General features: G+C 43.7%; 1 protein-coding gene across 2 annotated transcripts in view; it reads left to right on the top strand.

Moving 5' to 3' along the window:
- LOC143815481 (arylsulfatase H-like) overlaps positions 1-16574 on the top strand; it is a 76631-nt gene that overhangs the window by 8856 nt on the left and 51201 nt on the right. The window contains exons 1-2 of one of the 2 annotated variants that reach the window (XM_077294708.1): positions 9488-9757; positions 10115-10268. In XM_077294708.1, the coding sequence (XP_077150823.1) occupies positions 10126-10268 (143 nt within the window). In that variant the 5' untranslated portion in view covers positions 9488-9757; positions 10115-10125. Of the gene's footprint in view, positions 1-9487; positions 9758-10114; positions 10269-16574 lie in introns of those variants that run through there. The other variant, XM_077294707.1, reaches the window with a different exon arrangement.

The following is a 16574-nucleotide window of genomic DNA, read 5'->3' as shown; positions in this document are numbered from 1 at the left end:
TTGTGGGCAAAGAGAGCACGTTCTCCTGCTTTGCTCTCCCATCCCTGGCTGCACTGGTGAACTTAGCAGATTTCGGAGGAGCTCCTAGACACGCGTGCCTGAGTGAGTGCAATCAATGTGATATCACTGTATTCTGATGGTCTGGGTGGGCTGCCGCCCAGCACAGGCCCCCAGCACCTGTCCTGTATATGTATATACTGCATCTATACAGCATATATATATATATATATATATATATATATATATATATATATATATATATATATTCACACACAGGCCAGGTGCTGGGGGTCTGCTGACGTATATACAGGTGCTGGGGGCCTGGGGTCTGCTGACGTATATACAGGTGCTGGGGGTCTGGGGTCTGCTGATGTGTATACAGATGCTGGGGTTCTGGGGTCTGCTGATGTATATACCGGTGCTGGGGGCCTGGGGTCTGCTGACGTATATACACTGCACAGTACCACTCCTCCTGTCCTGTATATATACACTGCACAGTAACACTCCTCCTGTCCTGCATATATACTGCACAGTACCACTACTCCTGTCCTGTATATATACTGCACAGTACCACTCCTCCTGTATATATACACTGCACAGTACCACTCCTCCTGTATATATACACTGCACAGTACCACTCCTCCTGTATATATACACTGCACAGTACCACTCCTCCTGTATATAAACACTGCACAGTACCACTCCTCCTGTCCTGTATATATACTGCATAGTACCACTCCTACAGTCCAGTATATATACACTGCACAGTACCACTCCTCCTCTCCTGTATATATACACTGCACAGTACCACTCCTCCTGTATATATACACTGCACAGTACCACTCCTCCTCTCCTGTATATATACACTGCACAGTACCATTCCTCCTGTATATATACACTGCACAGTACCACTCCTCCTCTCCTGTATATATACACTGCACAGTACCACTCCTCCTGTCCTGTGTATATACTGAACAGTACCACTCCTCCTGTATATATACACTGCACAGTACCACTCCTCCTGAATATATATACACTGCACAGTACCACTCCTCCTGTATATACAAACTTCACAGTACCACTCCTCCTGTATATATACACTGCACAGTACCACTCCTCCTGAATATATACACTGCACAGTACCACGCCTTCTCTCCTGTATATATACACTGCACAGTACCACTCCTCCTGTCCTGTATATATATATACACTGCACAGCACCACTCCTCCTGTCCTCTATATATACACTGTACAGTACCACTCCTCCTGTCCTGTATATATACTGCACAGTACCACTCCTCCTGTCCTGTATATATACTGCACAGTACCACTCCTCCTGTCCTGTATATATACTGCACAGTACCACTCCTCCTGTATATATACACTGCACAGTACCACTCCTCCTGTATATATACACTGCACAGTACCACTCCTCCTGTATATATACACTGCACAGTACCACTCCTCCTGTATATATACACTGCACAGTACCACTCCTCCTGTATATATACACTGCACAGCACCTCTCCTCCTGTATATATACCCTGCACAGTACCACTCCCCCTGTATATATACACTGCACAGTACCACTCCTCCTGTATATATACACTGCACAGTACCACTCTTCCTGTATATATACACTGCACAGAACCAATCCTCCTGTATATATACATTGCACAGCACCTCTCCTCTTGTATATATACATTGCACAGTACCACTCCCCCTGTATATATACACTGCACAGTACCATTCCTCCTCTCCTGTATACATACACTGCACAGTACCACTCCTCCTCTCCTGTATATATACACTGCACAGTACCACTCCTCCTGTCCTGTATATATACACTGCACAGTACCACTTCCCCTTTATATATACACTGTACAGTACCACTCCTCCTGTATATATACACTGCACAGTACCACTCCCCCTGTATATATACATTACACATTACCCATCCTCCTGTATATATACACTGCACAGTACCTCTCCTCCTGCATATATACACTGCACAGTAGAACTCCCCCTGTATATATACACTGCACAGTACCTCTCCTCCTGTATATATACACTGCACAGTACCACTCCTCCTGTATATATACACTGCACAGTACCACTCCTCCTCTCCTGTATATATACACTGCACAGTACCTCTCCTCCTGTATATATACACTGCACAGTACCACTCCTCCTCTCCTGTATATATATACTGCACAGTACCACTCCTCCTGTCCTGTATATATACACTGCACAGTACCCATTCCCCTGTATATATACACTGCACAGCACTTCTCCTCCTGTATATATGCACTGCACAGTACCACTCCCCCTCTATATATACACTGCACAGTACCACTCCTCCTGTATATATACACTGCACAGTACCTCTCCTCCTGTATATATACGCTGCACAGTTTCACTTCCCCTGCCCTGTATATATACACTGCACAGTACCACTCCTCCTCTCCTGTATATATACACTGCACAGTACCACTCCTCCTGTATATATACACTGCACAGTACCTCTCCACCTGTATATATACACTGCACAGTACCACTCCTCATGTATATATACACTGCACAGTACCACTCCTCCTGTATGTATACACTGCACAGTACCTCTCCTCCTGCATATATACACTTCACAGTACCACTCCCCCTGTATATATACACTGCACAGTACCTCTCCTCCTGTATATATACACTGCACAGTACCTCTCCTCCTGTATATAAACGCTGCACAGTACCACTCCTCCTGTATATATACACTGCACAGTACCACTCCTCCTCTCCTGTATATATACACTGCACAGTACCTCTCCTCCTGTATATATACACTGCACAGTACCACTCCTCCTGTCCTGTATATATACACTGCACAGTACCAATTCCCCTGCATATATACACTGCACAGCACTTCTCCTCCTGTAGATATACACTGCACAGTACCACTCCCCCTCTATATATACACTGCACAGTACAACTCATCCTGTATATATACTCTGCACAGTACCTCTCCTCCTGTATATATACGCTGCACAGTTCCACTTCCCCTGTCCTGTATATATACACTGCACAGTACCACTCCTCCTCTCCTGTATATACACACTGCACAGTACCACTCCTCCTGTATATATACACTGCACAGTACCAATTCCCCTGTATATATACACTGCACAGCACCTCTCCTCCTGTATATATGCACTGCACAGTACCACTCCCCCTCTATATATACACTGCACAGTACCACTTCTCCTGTATATATACACTGCGCAGTACCTCTCCTCCTGTATATACACGCTGCACAGTTCCACTTCCCCTGTCCTGTATATATACACTGCACAGTACCACTCCTCCTCTCCTGTATATATACACTGCACAGTACCACTCCTCCTGTATATATACACTGCACAGTACCTCTCCTCCTGTATATATACGCTGCACAGTACCACTCCTCCTGTATATATACACTGCACAGTACCACTCCTCCTGTATGTATACACTGCACAGTACCTCTCCTCCTGCATATATACACTGCACAGTACCACTCCCCCTGTATATATACACTGCACAGTACCTCTCCTCCTGTATATATACACTGCACAGTACCTCTCCTCCTGTATATATACACTGCACAGTACCGCTCCTCCTCTCCTGTATATATACAAAGCACAGTACCACTCCCCCTGTATATATACACTGCACAGTACCACTCCTCCTGTATATATACACTGCACAGTACCACTCCCCCTGTATATATACACTGCACAGTACCTCTCCTCCTGTATATATACACTGCACAGTACCTCTCCTCCTGTATATAAACGCTGCACAGTACCACTCCTCCTGTATATATACACTGCACAGTACCACTCCTCCTCTCCTGTATATATACACTGCACAGTACCTCTCCTCCTGTATATATACACTGCACAGTACCACTCCTCCAGTATATATACACTGCACAGTACCACTCCTCCTGTCCTGTATATATACACTGCACAGTACCAATTCCCCTGCATATATACACTGCACAGCACTTCTCCTCCTGTAGATATACACTGCACAGTACCACTCCCCCTCTATATATACACTGCACAGTACAACTCATCCTGTATATATACTCTGCACAGTACCTCTCCTCCTGTATATATACGCTGCACAGTTCCACTTCCCCTGTCCTGTATATATACACTGCACAGTACCACTCCTCCTCTCCTGTATATACACACTGCACAGTACCACTCCTCCTGTATATATACACTGCACAGTACCAATTCCCCTGTATATATACACTGCACAGCACCTCTCCTCCTGTATATATGCACTGCACAGTACCACTCCCCCTCTATATATACACTGCACAGTACCACTTCTCCTGTATATATACACTGCGCAGTACCTCTCCTCCTGTATATACACGCTGCACAGTTCCACTTCCCCTGTCCTGTATATATACACTGCACAGTACCACTCCTCCTCTCCTGTATATATACACTGCACAGTACCACTCCTCCTGTATATATACACTGCACAGTACCTCTCCTCCTGTATATATACTCTGCACAGTACCACTCCTCCTGTATATATACACTGCACAGTACCACTCCTCCTGTATGTATACACTGCACAGTACCTCTCCTCCTGCATATATACACTGCACAGTACCACTCCCCCTGTATATATACACTGCACAGTACCTCTCCTCCTGTATATATACACTGCACAGTACCTCTCCTCCCGTATATATACACTGCACAGTACCGCTCCTCCTCTCCTGTATATATACAAAGCACAGTACCACTCCCCCTGTATATATACACTGCACAGTACCACTCCTCCTGTATATATACACTGCACAATACCACTCCTCCTGTATATATATATACTGCACAGTACCTCTCCTCCTGTATATATACACTGCACAGTACTTCTCCCCCTGTATATATACACTGCACAGTACCTCTCCTCCGGTATATATACACTGCACAGTACCGCTCTTCCTGTATATATACGCTGCACAGTACAACTCCTCCTGTATATATACACTGCACAGCACCTCTGCTCCTGTATATATACACTGCACAGTACCACTCCTCCTGTATATATACACTGCACAGTACCACTCCTCCTGTATATATACACTGCACAATACCACTCCTCCTGTATATATACACTGCACAATACCACTCCTCCTGCATATATACACTGCACAGTACCACTCCTCCTCTCCTGTACATATATACTGCACAGTTCCTCTCCTCCTGTATATATACACTGCACAGTACCACTCCCCCTGTATATATTCACTGCACAGTACTTCTCCCCCTGTATATATACACTGCACAGTACCTCTCCTCCTGTACATATACACTGCACAGTACTTCTCCCCTTGTATATATACACTGCACAGTACCTCTCCTCCTGTATATATACACTGCACAGTACCTCTCCTCCTGTATATATACACTGCACAGTACCGCTCCTCCTCTCCTGTATATATACAAAGCACAGTACCACTCCCCCTGTATATATACACTGCACAGTACCACTCCTCCTGTATATATACACTGCACAATACCACTCCTCCTGTATATATATACTGCACAGTACCTCTCCTCCTGTATATATACACTGCACAGTACTTCTCCCGCTGTATATATACACTGCACAGTACCTCTCCTCCGGTATATATACACTGCACAGTACCGCTCTTCCTGTATATATACGCTGCACAGTACCACTCCTCCTGTATATATACACTGCACAGCACCTCTGCTCCTGTATATATACACTGCACAGTACCACTCCTCCTGTATATATACACTGCACAGTACCACTCCTCCTGTATATATACACTGCACAATACCACTCCTCCTGCATATATACACTGCACAGTACCACTCCTCCTCTCCTGTACATATATACTGCACAGTTCCTCTCTTCCTGTATATATACACTGCACAGTACCACTCCCCCTGTATATATTCACTGCACAGTACTTCTCCCCCTGTATATATACACTGCACAGTACCTCTCCTCCTGTACATATACACTGCACAGTACTTCTCCCCTTGTATATATACACTGCACAGTACCTCTCCTCCTGTATATACGCACTGCACAGTACCACTCCTCCTGTATATATACACTGCACAGTACCACTCCTCCTGTATATATACACTGCACAGTCCCACTCCTCCTGTATGTATACACTGCACAGTACCACTCCTCCTGTATATATACACTGCACAGTACCACTCCTACTGTATATATACACTGCACAGTACCACTCCCCCTCTATATATACACTGCACAGTACCACTCCTCCTGTATATATACACTGCACAGTACCAATTCCCCTGTATATATACACTGCACAGCACCTCTCCTCCTGTATATATGCACTGCACAGTACCACTCCCCCTCTATATATACACTGCACAGTACCACTTCTCCTGTATATATACACTGCGCAGTACCTCTCCTCCTGTATATACACGCTGCACAGTTCCACTTCCCCTGTCCTGTATATATACACTGCACAGTACCACTCCTCCTCTCCTGTATATATACACTGCACAGTACCACTCCTCCTGTATATATACACTGCACAGTACCTCTCCTCCTGTATATATACGCTGCACAGTACCACTCCTCCTGTATATATACACTGCACAGTACCACTCCTCCTGTATGTATACACTGCACAGTACCACTCCTCCTATATATATACACTGCACAGTACCTCTCCTCCTGTATATACACACTGCACAGTACCTCTCCTCCTGTATATATACATTGCACAGTACCACTCCTCCTGTCCTGTATATATACACTGCACAGTACCTCTCCTCCTGTATATATACACTGCACAGTACCACTCCTCCTGTATATATACCCTGCACAGTACCACTCCTCCTGTATATATACACTGCACAGTACCACTCCTCCTGTATATATACACTGCACATTACCACTCCTCCTGTATATATACACTGCACAGTTCCTCTCCTCCTGTATATACACACTGCACAGTACCTCTCCTCCTGTATATATACACTGCACAATACCACTCCTCCTGTCCTGTATATATACACTGCACAGTACCACTCCTCCTGTCCTGTATATATACACTGCACAGTACCTCTCCTCCTGTATATATACACTGCACAGTACCACTCCTCCTCTCCTGTATATATACACTGCACAGTACCTCTCCTCCTGTATACATACACTGCACAGTACCACTCCTGTCCTGTATATATACACTGCACAGTACCACTCCTCCTGTCCTTTATATATACACTGCACAGTACCACTCCTCCTGTCCTGTATATATACACTGCACAGTACCACTCCTCCTGTCCTGTATATATACACTGCACAGTACCATTCCTCCTCTCCTGTATATATACACTGCACAGTACCTCTCCTCCTGTATATATACACTGCACAGTACCACTCCTGTCCTGTATATATACACTGCACAGTACCACTCCTCCTGTCCTGTATATATACACTGCACAGTACCACTCCTCCTGTCCTGTATATATACACTGCACAGTACCACTCCTCCTGTCCTGTATATATACACCGCACAGTACCATTCCTCCTCTCCTGTATATATACACTGCACAGTACCTCTCCTCCTGTATATATACACTGCACAGTACCACTCCTGTCCTGTATATATACACTGCACAGTACCACTCCTCCTGTCCTGTATATATACACTGCACAGTACCACTCCTCCTGTCCTGTATATATACACTGCACAGTACCACTCCTCCTGTCCTGTATATATACACTGCACAGTACCACTCCTCCTGTCCTGTATATATACACTGATGCAATGCAAGGCTTGCGCATTGCTCTCGCATAATTGGCATATAAGGGGCTGACTTATATAAAGCCCCTCTGCTGTATGGTATTGTAGAATGTACAATAGCTATCACTCATGTAAGAAGTGAAATCTGGCATTGTACTATGCCTATATTTCTCTGCTGTATCTGTGCATCATGAATCGTGGTATGTGTTAAAGGGGCCCACTGAGACTCTTTCGCCCGGGGCCCTCAAAAACCTGGAGCCGGCCCTGAGTAGTTTATAGAATGTCTTCAAAGGGAAATTTGTAGTTAAAATTCCGCGCTGCCGCTAAGATGAATTTCAGGAGAGTACAGTTGATTTACAGTGGTTTTATTCAACGCGTTTCAGGGGTCTCATGCCCCCTTCATCAGGAAATACCACACAGAATATACAGGCATCACAGGTATAAATAGTTTTGCTAGGTTAAAAAAATGAGCTCCACCAGGTCAGATGACTCAGCAGGGTCCCGTCCACATTTGAGGTGAATCCGCAGCCCGGTATTGATGGAGAGCAGCAGAACAGGGTGAGTTATGGTATTTTCCGGTGGCGGCCATCTTGCTGAGGCCGCGCGTGCGCAGATTCGCTACTCTGCGTCCCAGGGCTTCTGGAAAATGACCGCGGGAGGCCGCGCGTGCGCAGATGGAGATCGCGACGGCCATTTTCCTGAAGCTGAGTTCGCAGATTGAGATCTCGGTTTCAGGAAAATGGCCGCCACGATCTCCATCTGCGCACGCGCGGCCTCCCGCGGCCTTTTTCCTGAAGCCCTGGGATGCAGAGTAGTGAATCTGCGCACCCGCGGCCTCAGCAAGATGGCCGCCGCCACCGGAAAAATCCTTAACTCACCCAGCTCTGCTGCTCTCCATCAATACCGGGCCGCGGATTCACCTCAAATATGGACGGGACCCTGCTCACGCCATACAGCTCACCGCGCCACATCATCCCCTCACCTCTGTCGCCGCCACAATGCCGGTAAGCCTGCCGCCACCAGGAAAACCGTGACTCACCCAGCTCTGCTGCTCTCCTTCACTACTGCTGTGGCGTCACCTCAAATGTGGAAGGGACCCTGGCCGCCGCCACCTGAGGAAGTGACCGCACATCTGCCGCCGCCACAGCAACCTCCCCATAGACACCAGGCCATGGCGTCGCCCACCTAAGCAGGATGGGACCCTGCTCAGGTGCATGCCGTTCCACCCACCACACCTCAGCATCACCTCACCTCTGCCACCACCATGCCTCCTGTGACCCTGCTCTGCCACTGCCTGCCCTCAGGTAAGAGATCTTAAATTCGGACAATAAGATGGACCCCCATCTTATAAAAAATCTTTTTTTCTGCAATTTTCACCCCAAATTTGGGGTGCGTCTTATAGTACGGTGCGTCTTATAGTCCGAAAAATACGGTAACTCCTTTTATTACAGGTTCTTGTCCATTTAAATAGAGATCGTTTTGTGTTTTTTTTTTTTGTTTTTTTAAATTTCCTCCTTAATGTTGCAAATTTTGAACTATTGTCTAGAAATATAAAAGAAGTCATTGTATTTTTTTCATTATATACACCTCTCTAATCATTTGAATTGTTAATTGTGTGTTATCATTGAACTTTGACACTGAGTCATCTGACCTGGTGGAGCTCATTTTTTTAACCTAGCAAAACTATTTATACCTGTGATGCCTGTATATTCTGTGTGGTATTTCCTGATGAAGGGGGCATGAGACCCCTGAAACGCGTTGAATAAAACCACTGTGAATCAACTATACTCTCCTGAAATTCATCTTAGCGGCAGCGCAGAATTTTAACTACAAATCTCCCTTTGAAGACATTATTTTCTCTGGTCGGTGAAGACCTGTGGATCTGCAGCAGGCGCTATCTACATGCTCTAATCTCATCCTAACCAGGTGAGCAAATTTGGTGTATATTCTCATCTGCGTAATGTGGATAAGACCCTATTGCGCTCTTTGTCTCCCCATTGTTTTACAATAGTTTATAGAATAAAAGAACAATTTACATTTTACTCAAAAATATACCTATAAAGAGAAAAATCAGACAAAATGAAAATTTTGCAGTGGTCTCTTAATCTTTGCCAGAGCTGTGTACCTACGTTCAGTATATGCAAGGTTGGCTGAAGGAGTTGACCGTTTTTTGCTCTCTTTGATATTTATTTGGGGTCAAGCTGGCTGGGTACCATTATTGCAAGATTAATCATTTCATTTTCTGTGTATTTAAAATTCCCATACATCGTTTTTATTTTACAGGCATTAAATAGATGGCTGTTTCACCATTTCTACTTTTGGTCCTCGTTTTTTTTTCATTAAATGAAGCAACTTCCCAAAAGCCAAGCATACTATTGTTGTTGGCTGATGACCTTGGAATTGGAGATGTTGGTTGCTATGGGAATACCACTATCAGGTAACATATTAGAGGATTAGTTTGTCTCGCATTTGACATTCTCATATGTACATTATAATAAAGAACACATGAATTAGGTGGGTAATATTTTATAGATTGCAAATTGATTGAAAAAAAATATATAAATAAACTCTCCCTTCTCCGTATTCAATGGCATCAAGTGAAATGTTCCCTCTTACATCAAAATTTGAGAGTCCACATTGGTTGATACATTTTAACCCCTTATTGACGGGAGCTTTTTTCGGATTTGTGTTATCGTTTTTTGCTCCCTTCCTTCTCAGAGCCATAACTTTTTTATTTTTCTGTCAATATGGTCATGTGGGGCTTATTTTTTGTGGGACGAGTTGTACTTTTGAACAACACCATTGGTTTTACCATATCTTATATTAGAAAACAGGAAAAAATTCCAAGTGTGGAGAAATTGCAAAAAAAGTGCAATCCCACACTTGTTTTTTGTTTGGCTTTTTTGCTAGGTTCACTAAATGCTAAAACCGACCTGTCATTGTATTTCTCCAGGTCATTATGAGTTCATAGACACCAAACATGTCTAGGTTATTTTTTATCTAAGTGGTAAAAAAAATTCCAAACTTTGCCAACAAAAAAAGAAAAATATGCAATTTTCCGAGACCCGTAGCATCTCCATTTTTCATGATCTTGGGTCGTGTGAGGACTTATTTTTTGCATACTGAGCTGACATTTTTTAGTTATACCATTTTGGTGCAGATACATTCTTTTAATTGCCCGTTATTGCATTTTAATGCAATGTCGCGGCGACCAAAAAACTTAATGCTGGCGTTTTTAATTTTTTTCTCGCTATGCTGTTTAGCGATTAGGTTAATCTTTTTTTATTGATAGATTGGGCAATTCTGAATGTGGAGATACCAAATATGTGTAGGATTGATTTTTTGTATTGCTTTATTTGGAATGGGGCGAAAGGGGGGTGATTTGAACGTTTATAATTTTTTATTTTTTTATATATTTTTTTAAACTTTTTTTTTTACTTTTGCCATGCTTCAATAGCCTTTATGGTAGGCTAGAAGCTGGTATAACCTGATCGGCTCTACTGCATAGGAGCGATGCTCAGATCGCTCCTATGTAGCTGAATTACAGCATTGCTATGAGCGCCGACCACAGGGTGGCGCTCACAGCAATCTGGCATCAACAACCATAGAAGTCTTCAGAAGACCTCTGGTTGTCATACCGATGCATCGCTGACCCCCGATCACATGAAAGGGGTTAGCGGTGCACGCATTTCCAGACCGATGGCCGGAGCGCTAGTTAAATGCCGCTATCAGAACTTGACAGTGGCATTTAACTAGTTAATAGGCACGGGCGGATCGCGATTCCAACCACGCATATTGTGGGCACATGTCAGCTGATCAAAACAGCTGACATGTCTCGGCTTTGATGCGGGCTCACTGCCAGAGCCCACATCAAAGCAGGGGTTCTGCCATCGGATGTACTATTCTGTCCATGGCAGAAAGGGGTTAATGGCTAACTGAAAAAATGGTAGCAAATTGTAAGCTTTCAATCACAGGACAATCTCCCATATTAATAGTTCTGCTTCATGTCACTTGTCTTATCTGTTGCATAATTCCTGTTCCTTCTTGTGTATACATATGTGATTCTTCAAATTGTGTGTTATGTTATGCCTGCTGAAGAGATTTGAGCAGTCTCGAAAGCTTGCAATTTGTTATCATCTTTTCAGTTAGCCATTATAGATATTAACTAGTGATGAGCAAATACATTCAGCACTATTCATTACTCGCACAAATCAAACGGTATTCGAGCTATTCGTTACTTTGTGAGTAATTAGGTATTCACCTTGGTATATTTGAGTGACCCATCCAGCATATTTGGCGCTTTATCTGCAGCCAATGAACATGCTGCACTGGCTTGCCAATCACAGTAATGTTGGTGCCATCTTTGGTGTGGTATTACTGTGATTGGCTGGCCTTCCAGCGTCCTAAAGGATATTTAAAGGCTCCTGGTGTCATCCTGAACATTGCAGCCAGAAACAGCTGAGTGTAGTTTGAGCATAGGGAGCATGAAATGAGTATAGGGAGAGTGATAGGAGCTTATAGTGAGCGTTATTCATTCCAAAAAGCTCCATTAAGAGCTAAAGACTGTCAATATTAGTTGTTTGTTAGGTAGGGATTTAGTAGGGAGAGATTTTATAGGAGAGAGAGTGAGGTTACGTGCCCACATTCAGGATTGTTCGTAGAATTTTCCTGAACAAAACCGGACTCCTTTCGCAGGAAATTCGCTTGCGTTTTTATCGTGGTTTTTGCGTGTTTTGTGGGTGTTTTCTCACATTTTTTTTGCCTTTTTTCTGGAGCTTTCTAACACAATAATACAACGGCAAATACACAGATTTTCTGCAAAATTAATGAACATGCTGCGCTTTTTCCGTGATGTTTTTTTTTTTTTTTGCGGAAAAAAAGCAACATGGGCACAAAAATTGCGGAATGCATTAAAATAATGGGATGCTCAATGTAGGCTTTTTTAATGTTTTTTCAGCTGAAAATCGCCAAAAAAATGCTAAAAAATGCTAAAAATTCTGAACGTGGGCACATAGCCTGAAAGGCAGGCATCTGGGTGTTCTCATTATTGCAAGTACATGTTGCAGATCTCTGGTATTTTCCACTATGTTGTATAGTAGATAGTATAAGGCTAGGTTCCCATTGCGTTAGGGCAATCCGTTTAGCGCTAAGCGCTTGCACTAACGCAATTTCTTTTAAGGGGTCGCGTTAAACGTCCCCGCAAGTGCAGATCCCCGATCTGCGAGAGCAGGGAACGGACCTCGGGCGCGCCACGGATGCTGCAAGCAGCGTCCGAGGCGCGCTACAAAAGAACAGCACTTCGCTAGCGCGTGCCGAAAATCACACGCGCTAGCAATGCGCTTTAACATTGCCGACAATGGGAGCGCTAACGGACGCGTTGCACGGTGTTAATTTCACCGTGCAACGCTGTCCGTTAGCGCTCACACTAAAACGCAATGGGAACCTAGCCTTAGGAACAAACTGTGGAATTAAGGTGAAATAGGGAGGGTTTCATCCACTACAAAAATATAAGCATCAGCTATTTGTAGAGGGAAATAATATTAGGTAGTAACAACATATAAAAAAATCTTTTTTTTGGAACTACATAATATTCCTGTGTAGCAGCCTATAATTTTTTTTACTGCAAAATAATATTCCTCAGTGGCAGCATACAGTGACATCCAGTTTAAAATCTAATTGCTAAATAATATTCTTCAACTGTTGCTTAAATACCTAATATTTGTCTAGATGTGCGACTGATGCAAAACCTCCTGAGCTATGGAAACATAGCTATTTACCATTAATTTCCCTGAGTATGTTGTTGGCCTGTCTCAAAAAGGTGATGTAAAAAAAATACCCCCAAAAATATATTGGTTTAAAAAATTTCATATCTTTATCTAGCAGTTGTGTGACTGGCGCAATCCGGGTAAAGATAATCTTACGTCACAATCTAGCAAGGGCAATAACGGTCATTACTCTGCTGTTGGAGTGTATCAGCAAGGCAATCTTAAAAACAATCCTAATTTTCTATTGGTTTAATAAACAGCTTACCTTTATCTAGCAGTCGTGCGAGTTGCGCAATCTGGGTACAGATAATGTTATGTGACAATTTAGCACTGGCAATAATCTTTATTGCTTAGCATTTGGAGTCTATCAGCAAGGCAATCTAAATAAAATATTTTTTTACTGTTTTAATAAATAGCACATTTTTATCAAGCAGTTGTGCGACTGCTGCAATCCGTGCAGAGAGAATCAAATGTCACAATTCCATTACTCCGCTGTTAGAGTGTGTCAGCAAGGCAATCGATAGGGAGTACAAGTTTCACTATTGCAAAATGTGCAAAATTTTCACAAAGTACAAAACATTAGCCATGTGGGGTATACATACATGACCACTAAGTACTTGTTGCAGGAGGAGGAGTAGATGATTTCCGGAACAAAATGGGTTTGGATAGTAAGTGATGGATGTTAAGACAACTTCTCCTACAAAAAATGTGGGCTGCATTTATATTGCGTTGCTGTCATCCTTAGAGCTTAGAGAGGTGGAGGAAATCCAGCCTTTGTTCAATTTTAGAAGACTCAGCCTGTCTGCATTTTCCACTGAACAAGAAGGAAGGATGCTGGAATCGTCACTTAAGTAGTCCTCCACCATCTTCATCAACTTCTCCCTCCTCGTCATAGTTACACATACAGATAGCCCTCTGCCAGCAGCATTGTCTGTGGATAATATTTTTAGGAAGTCTTCCACAATTGCTCTTTGGCATGCATGCACTGAAAATGGCATGTCTGCCTCCGAAATGAGAGAAGGAAATTTCTCCTTGTACCATGGGTCAAGAAAGGTGCACAGTTAGTATTTCATGTTGAACAAAATGTGTTTCACACAAGGCTCTTGGGAAAGGCATCTGGACATGAACTCTGCCATGTGAGATGGACAACAAAGAGTCTAATGTTCAGTGTCCATACCAGGAAGAACACTAACCATCCGGTCCTCCTCACAGCACATAGCCTTCTCCTCCTCTTCAGGCCATCCATGCTGGAGAGGCATGAAGCTGGGATTCAGAGTCACCTCTGTAGCGCAGACCAAAAACTCCTGTTCCTCTTCATCCTCCTCCATCTGTTCCTCATCACCACTCAATGTGGCTTGAGAATATGCGTGGTATCATTCAGCACCTGTAAAATATTGCTCCATAGCCACCTGCTCGGCATTCAAAGCTTTCTCTTTGAGATTCTGCAGTGAACATTTTAATAGATAGAGCAGTGGAATGGTTAAGCTGACAATAGCATCATCAGCGCTCACCATCTTGGTGCAGTACTCAAAGTTTTGAAGAAGCTCACCTATGTCATCGATCCACACCCATTCGGCAGTTGTTATGTGTGGGGGTTTAGTGTTACTCTGATGAGCATTGAGAAGCTGGAATTCAGACATTGCTCTCTGCTGCTCACTAAATCTTGCCAACATACTGTATGAACGGCCTACCACCTCAACACATGTATCTAACTATACCTTTGGTGCCCATTCAAAATTTTCTTCATCACCAGGATCCTTGTATCATGTTCTCACACGCTTTATGCATTTAATATAGCATTCTGTGTCTGTACTTTTACACATACTGGTTAGTAACCGGCTCATGCAGAATTACATGAACACCCAATTTATTACATTATAGCTTGTCATAACATTAAAAGCAATTGTTCCCATCCATCTTTTGTGTCTCCCTTATTTCCTCATAGATTGTAAGCTTGTGAGCAGGACCCTCATTCTTCTTGTTATCTGTTGTTTATGTGATTATTGTTATTCTGTAATGTCTTTTATTATCTGTACAAGTCCCCTTTAAAATGCAAAATACAGTGGAAAACGTTGGCGCTATATAAATAAAATTATTATTTATTATTATGAGAGGTCGAATTACAGCGTGTGGGTAGGTCACAAATCAGTCGATGACAAGGCATATTAAGGCCATGTTCACACTTTGCGGGTTTTACCGCGGACCCACAGCGTTTCTGCAGCTGCGGGTCCGCAGCAGTTTCCATTGCATCTACATTAACAGGTAAACCCTATGGAAACCGCAATCCGCAGTGCACATGCTGCAGGAAAAACCGCGCAGAAACGCATCGGTTTACAACCCGCAGCATGTCACTTCTTTGTGCAGAATCGCTGCGATTCTGCACCCATAGCAATGTATTGATCAGCTAACTTCCCGCATGGGGCTGTGCCCACGATGCGAGAAGTAAGCGGATAATGTGCAGATGGTACCCGGGGTGGAGGAGAGGAGACTCTCCTCCAGGCCCTGGGAACCATATTAGTGTAAAAAATAAAGAATAAAAATAAAAAATAATGATATACTCACCTCTCAGCGCTGCACGTGGCCGTCCGGTCGCTGGGTTGCTGTGCGAGCAGGACCTGCGGTGACGTCGCGGTCACATGACTGTGATGACACCGCGGTCACATGGCCGTGATGTCACGAAGGTCCTTCTCGCACAGCATCTTTGGAACCGGACTGGCAGCACCGAGGAGATCGGGACGTCAGAGGGTGAGTATAACCATTTTTTATTATTTTTAACATTACTATTGATGCTGCATATTGCTGCATCAATAATATAGGAGTAAACCCGCAGCGGAAACCGCAAAACTAACCGCAATAAATCTGCGGGGATAACCGCAGCGGTTTTGCCCTGCAGATTTATCAAATCTGCTGCGGGAGAACCCGCAGAGACCCTTCCTACGTGTGCACATGGCCTAAAGCGCCTCTGCAGCAAAGCTAGT

This window comes from Ranitomeya variabilis, chromosome 3 (assembly GCF_051348905.1).
Source record: "Ranitomeya variabilis isolate aRanVar5 chromosome 3, aRanVar5.hap1, whole genome shotgun sequence".
NCBI lineage: Eukaryota > Metazoa > Chordata > Amphibia > Anura > Dendrobatidae > Ranitomeya > Ranitomeya variabilis.
This window is presented reverse-complemented; position numbering and strand designations above follow the sequence as displayed.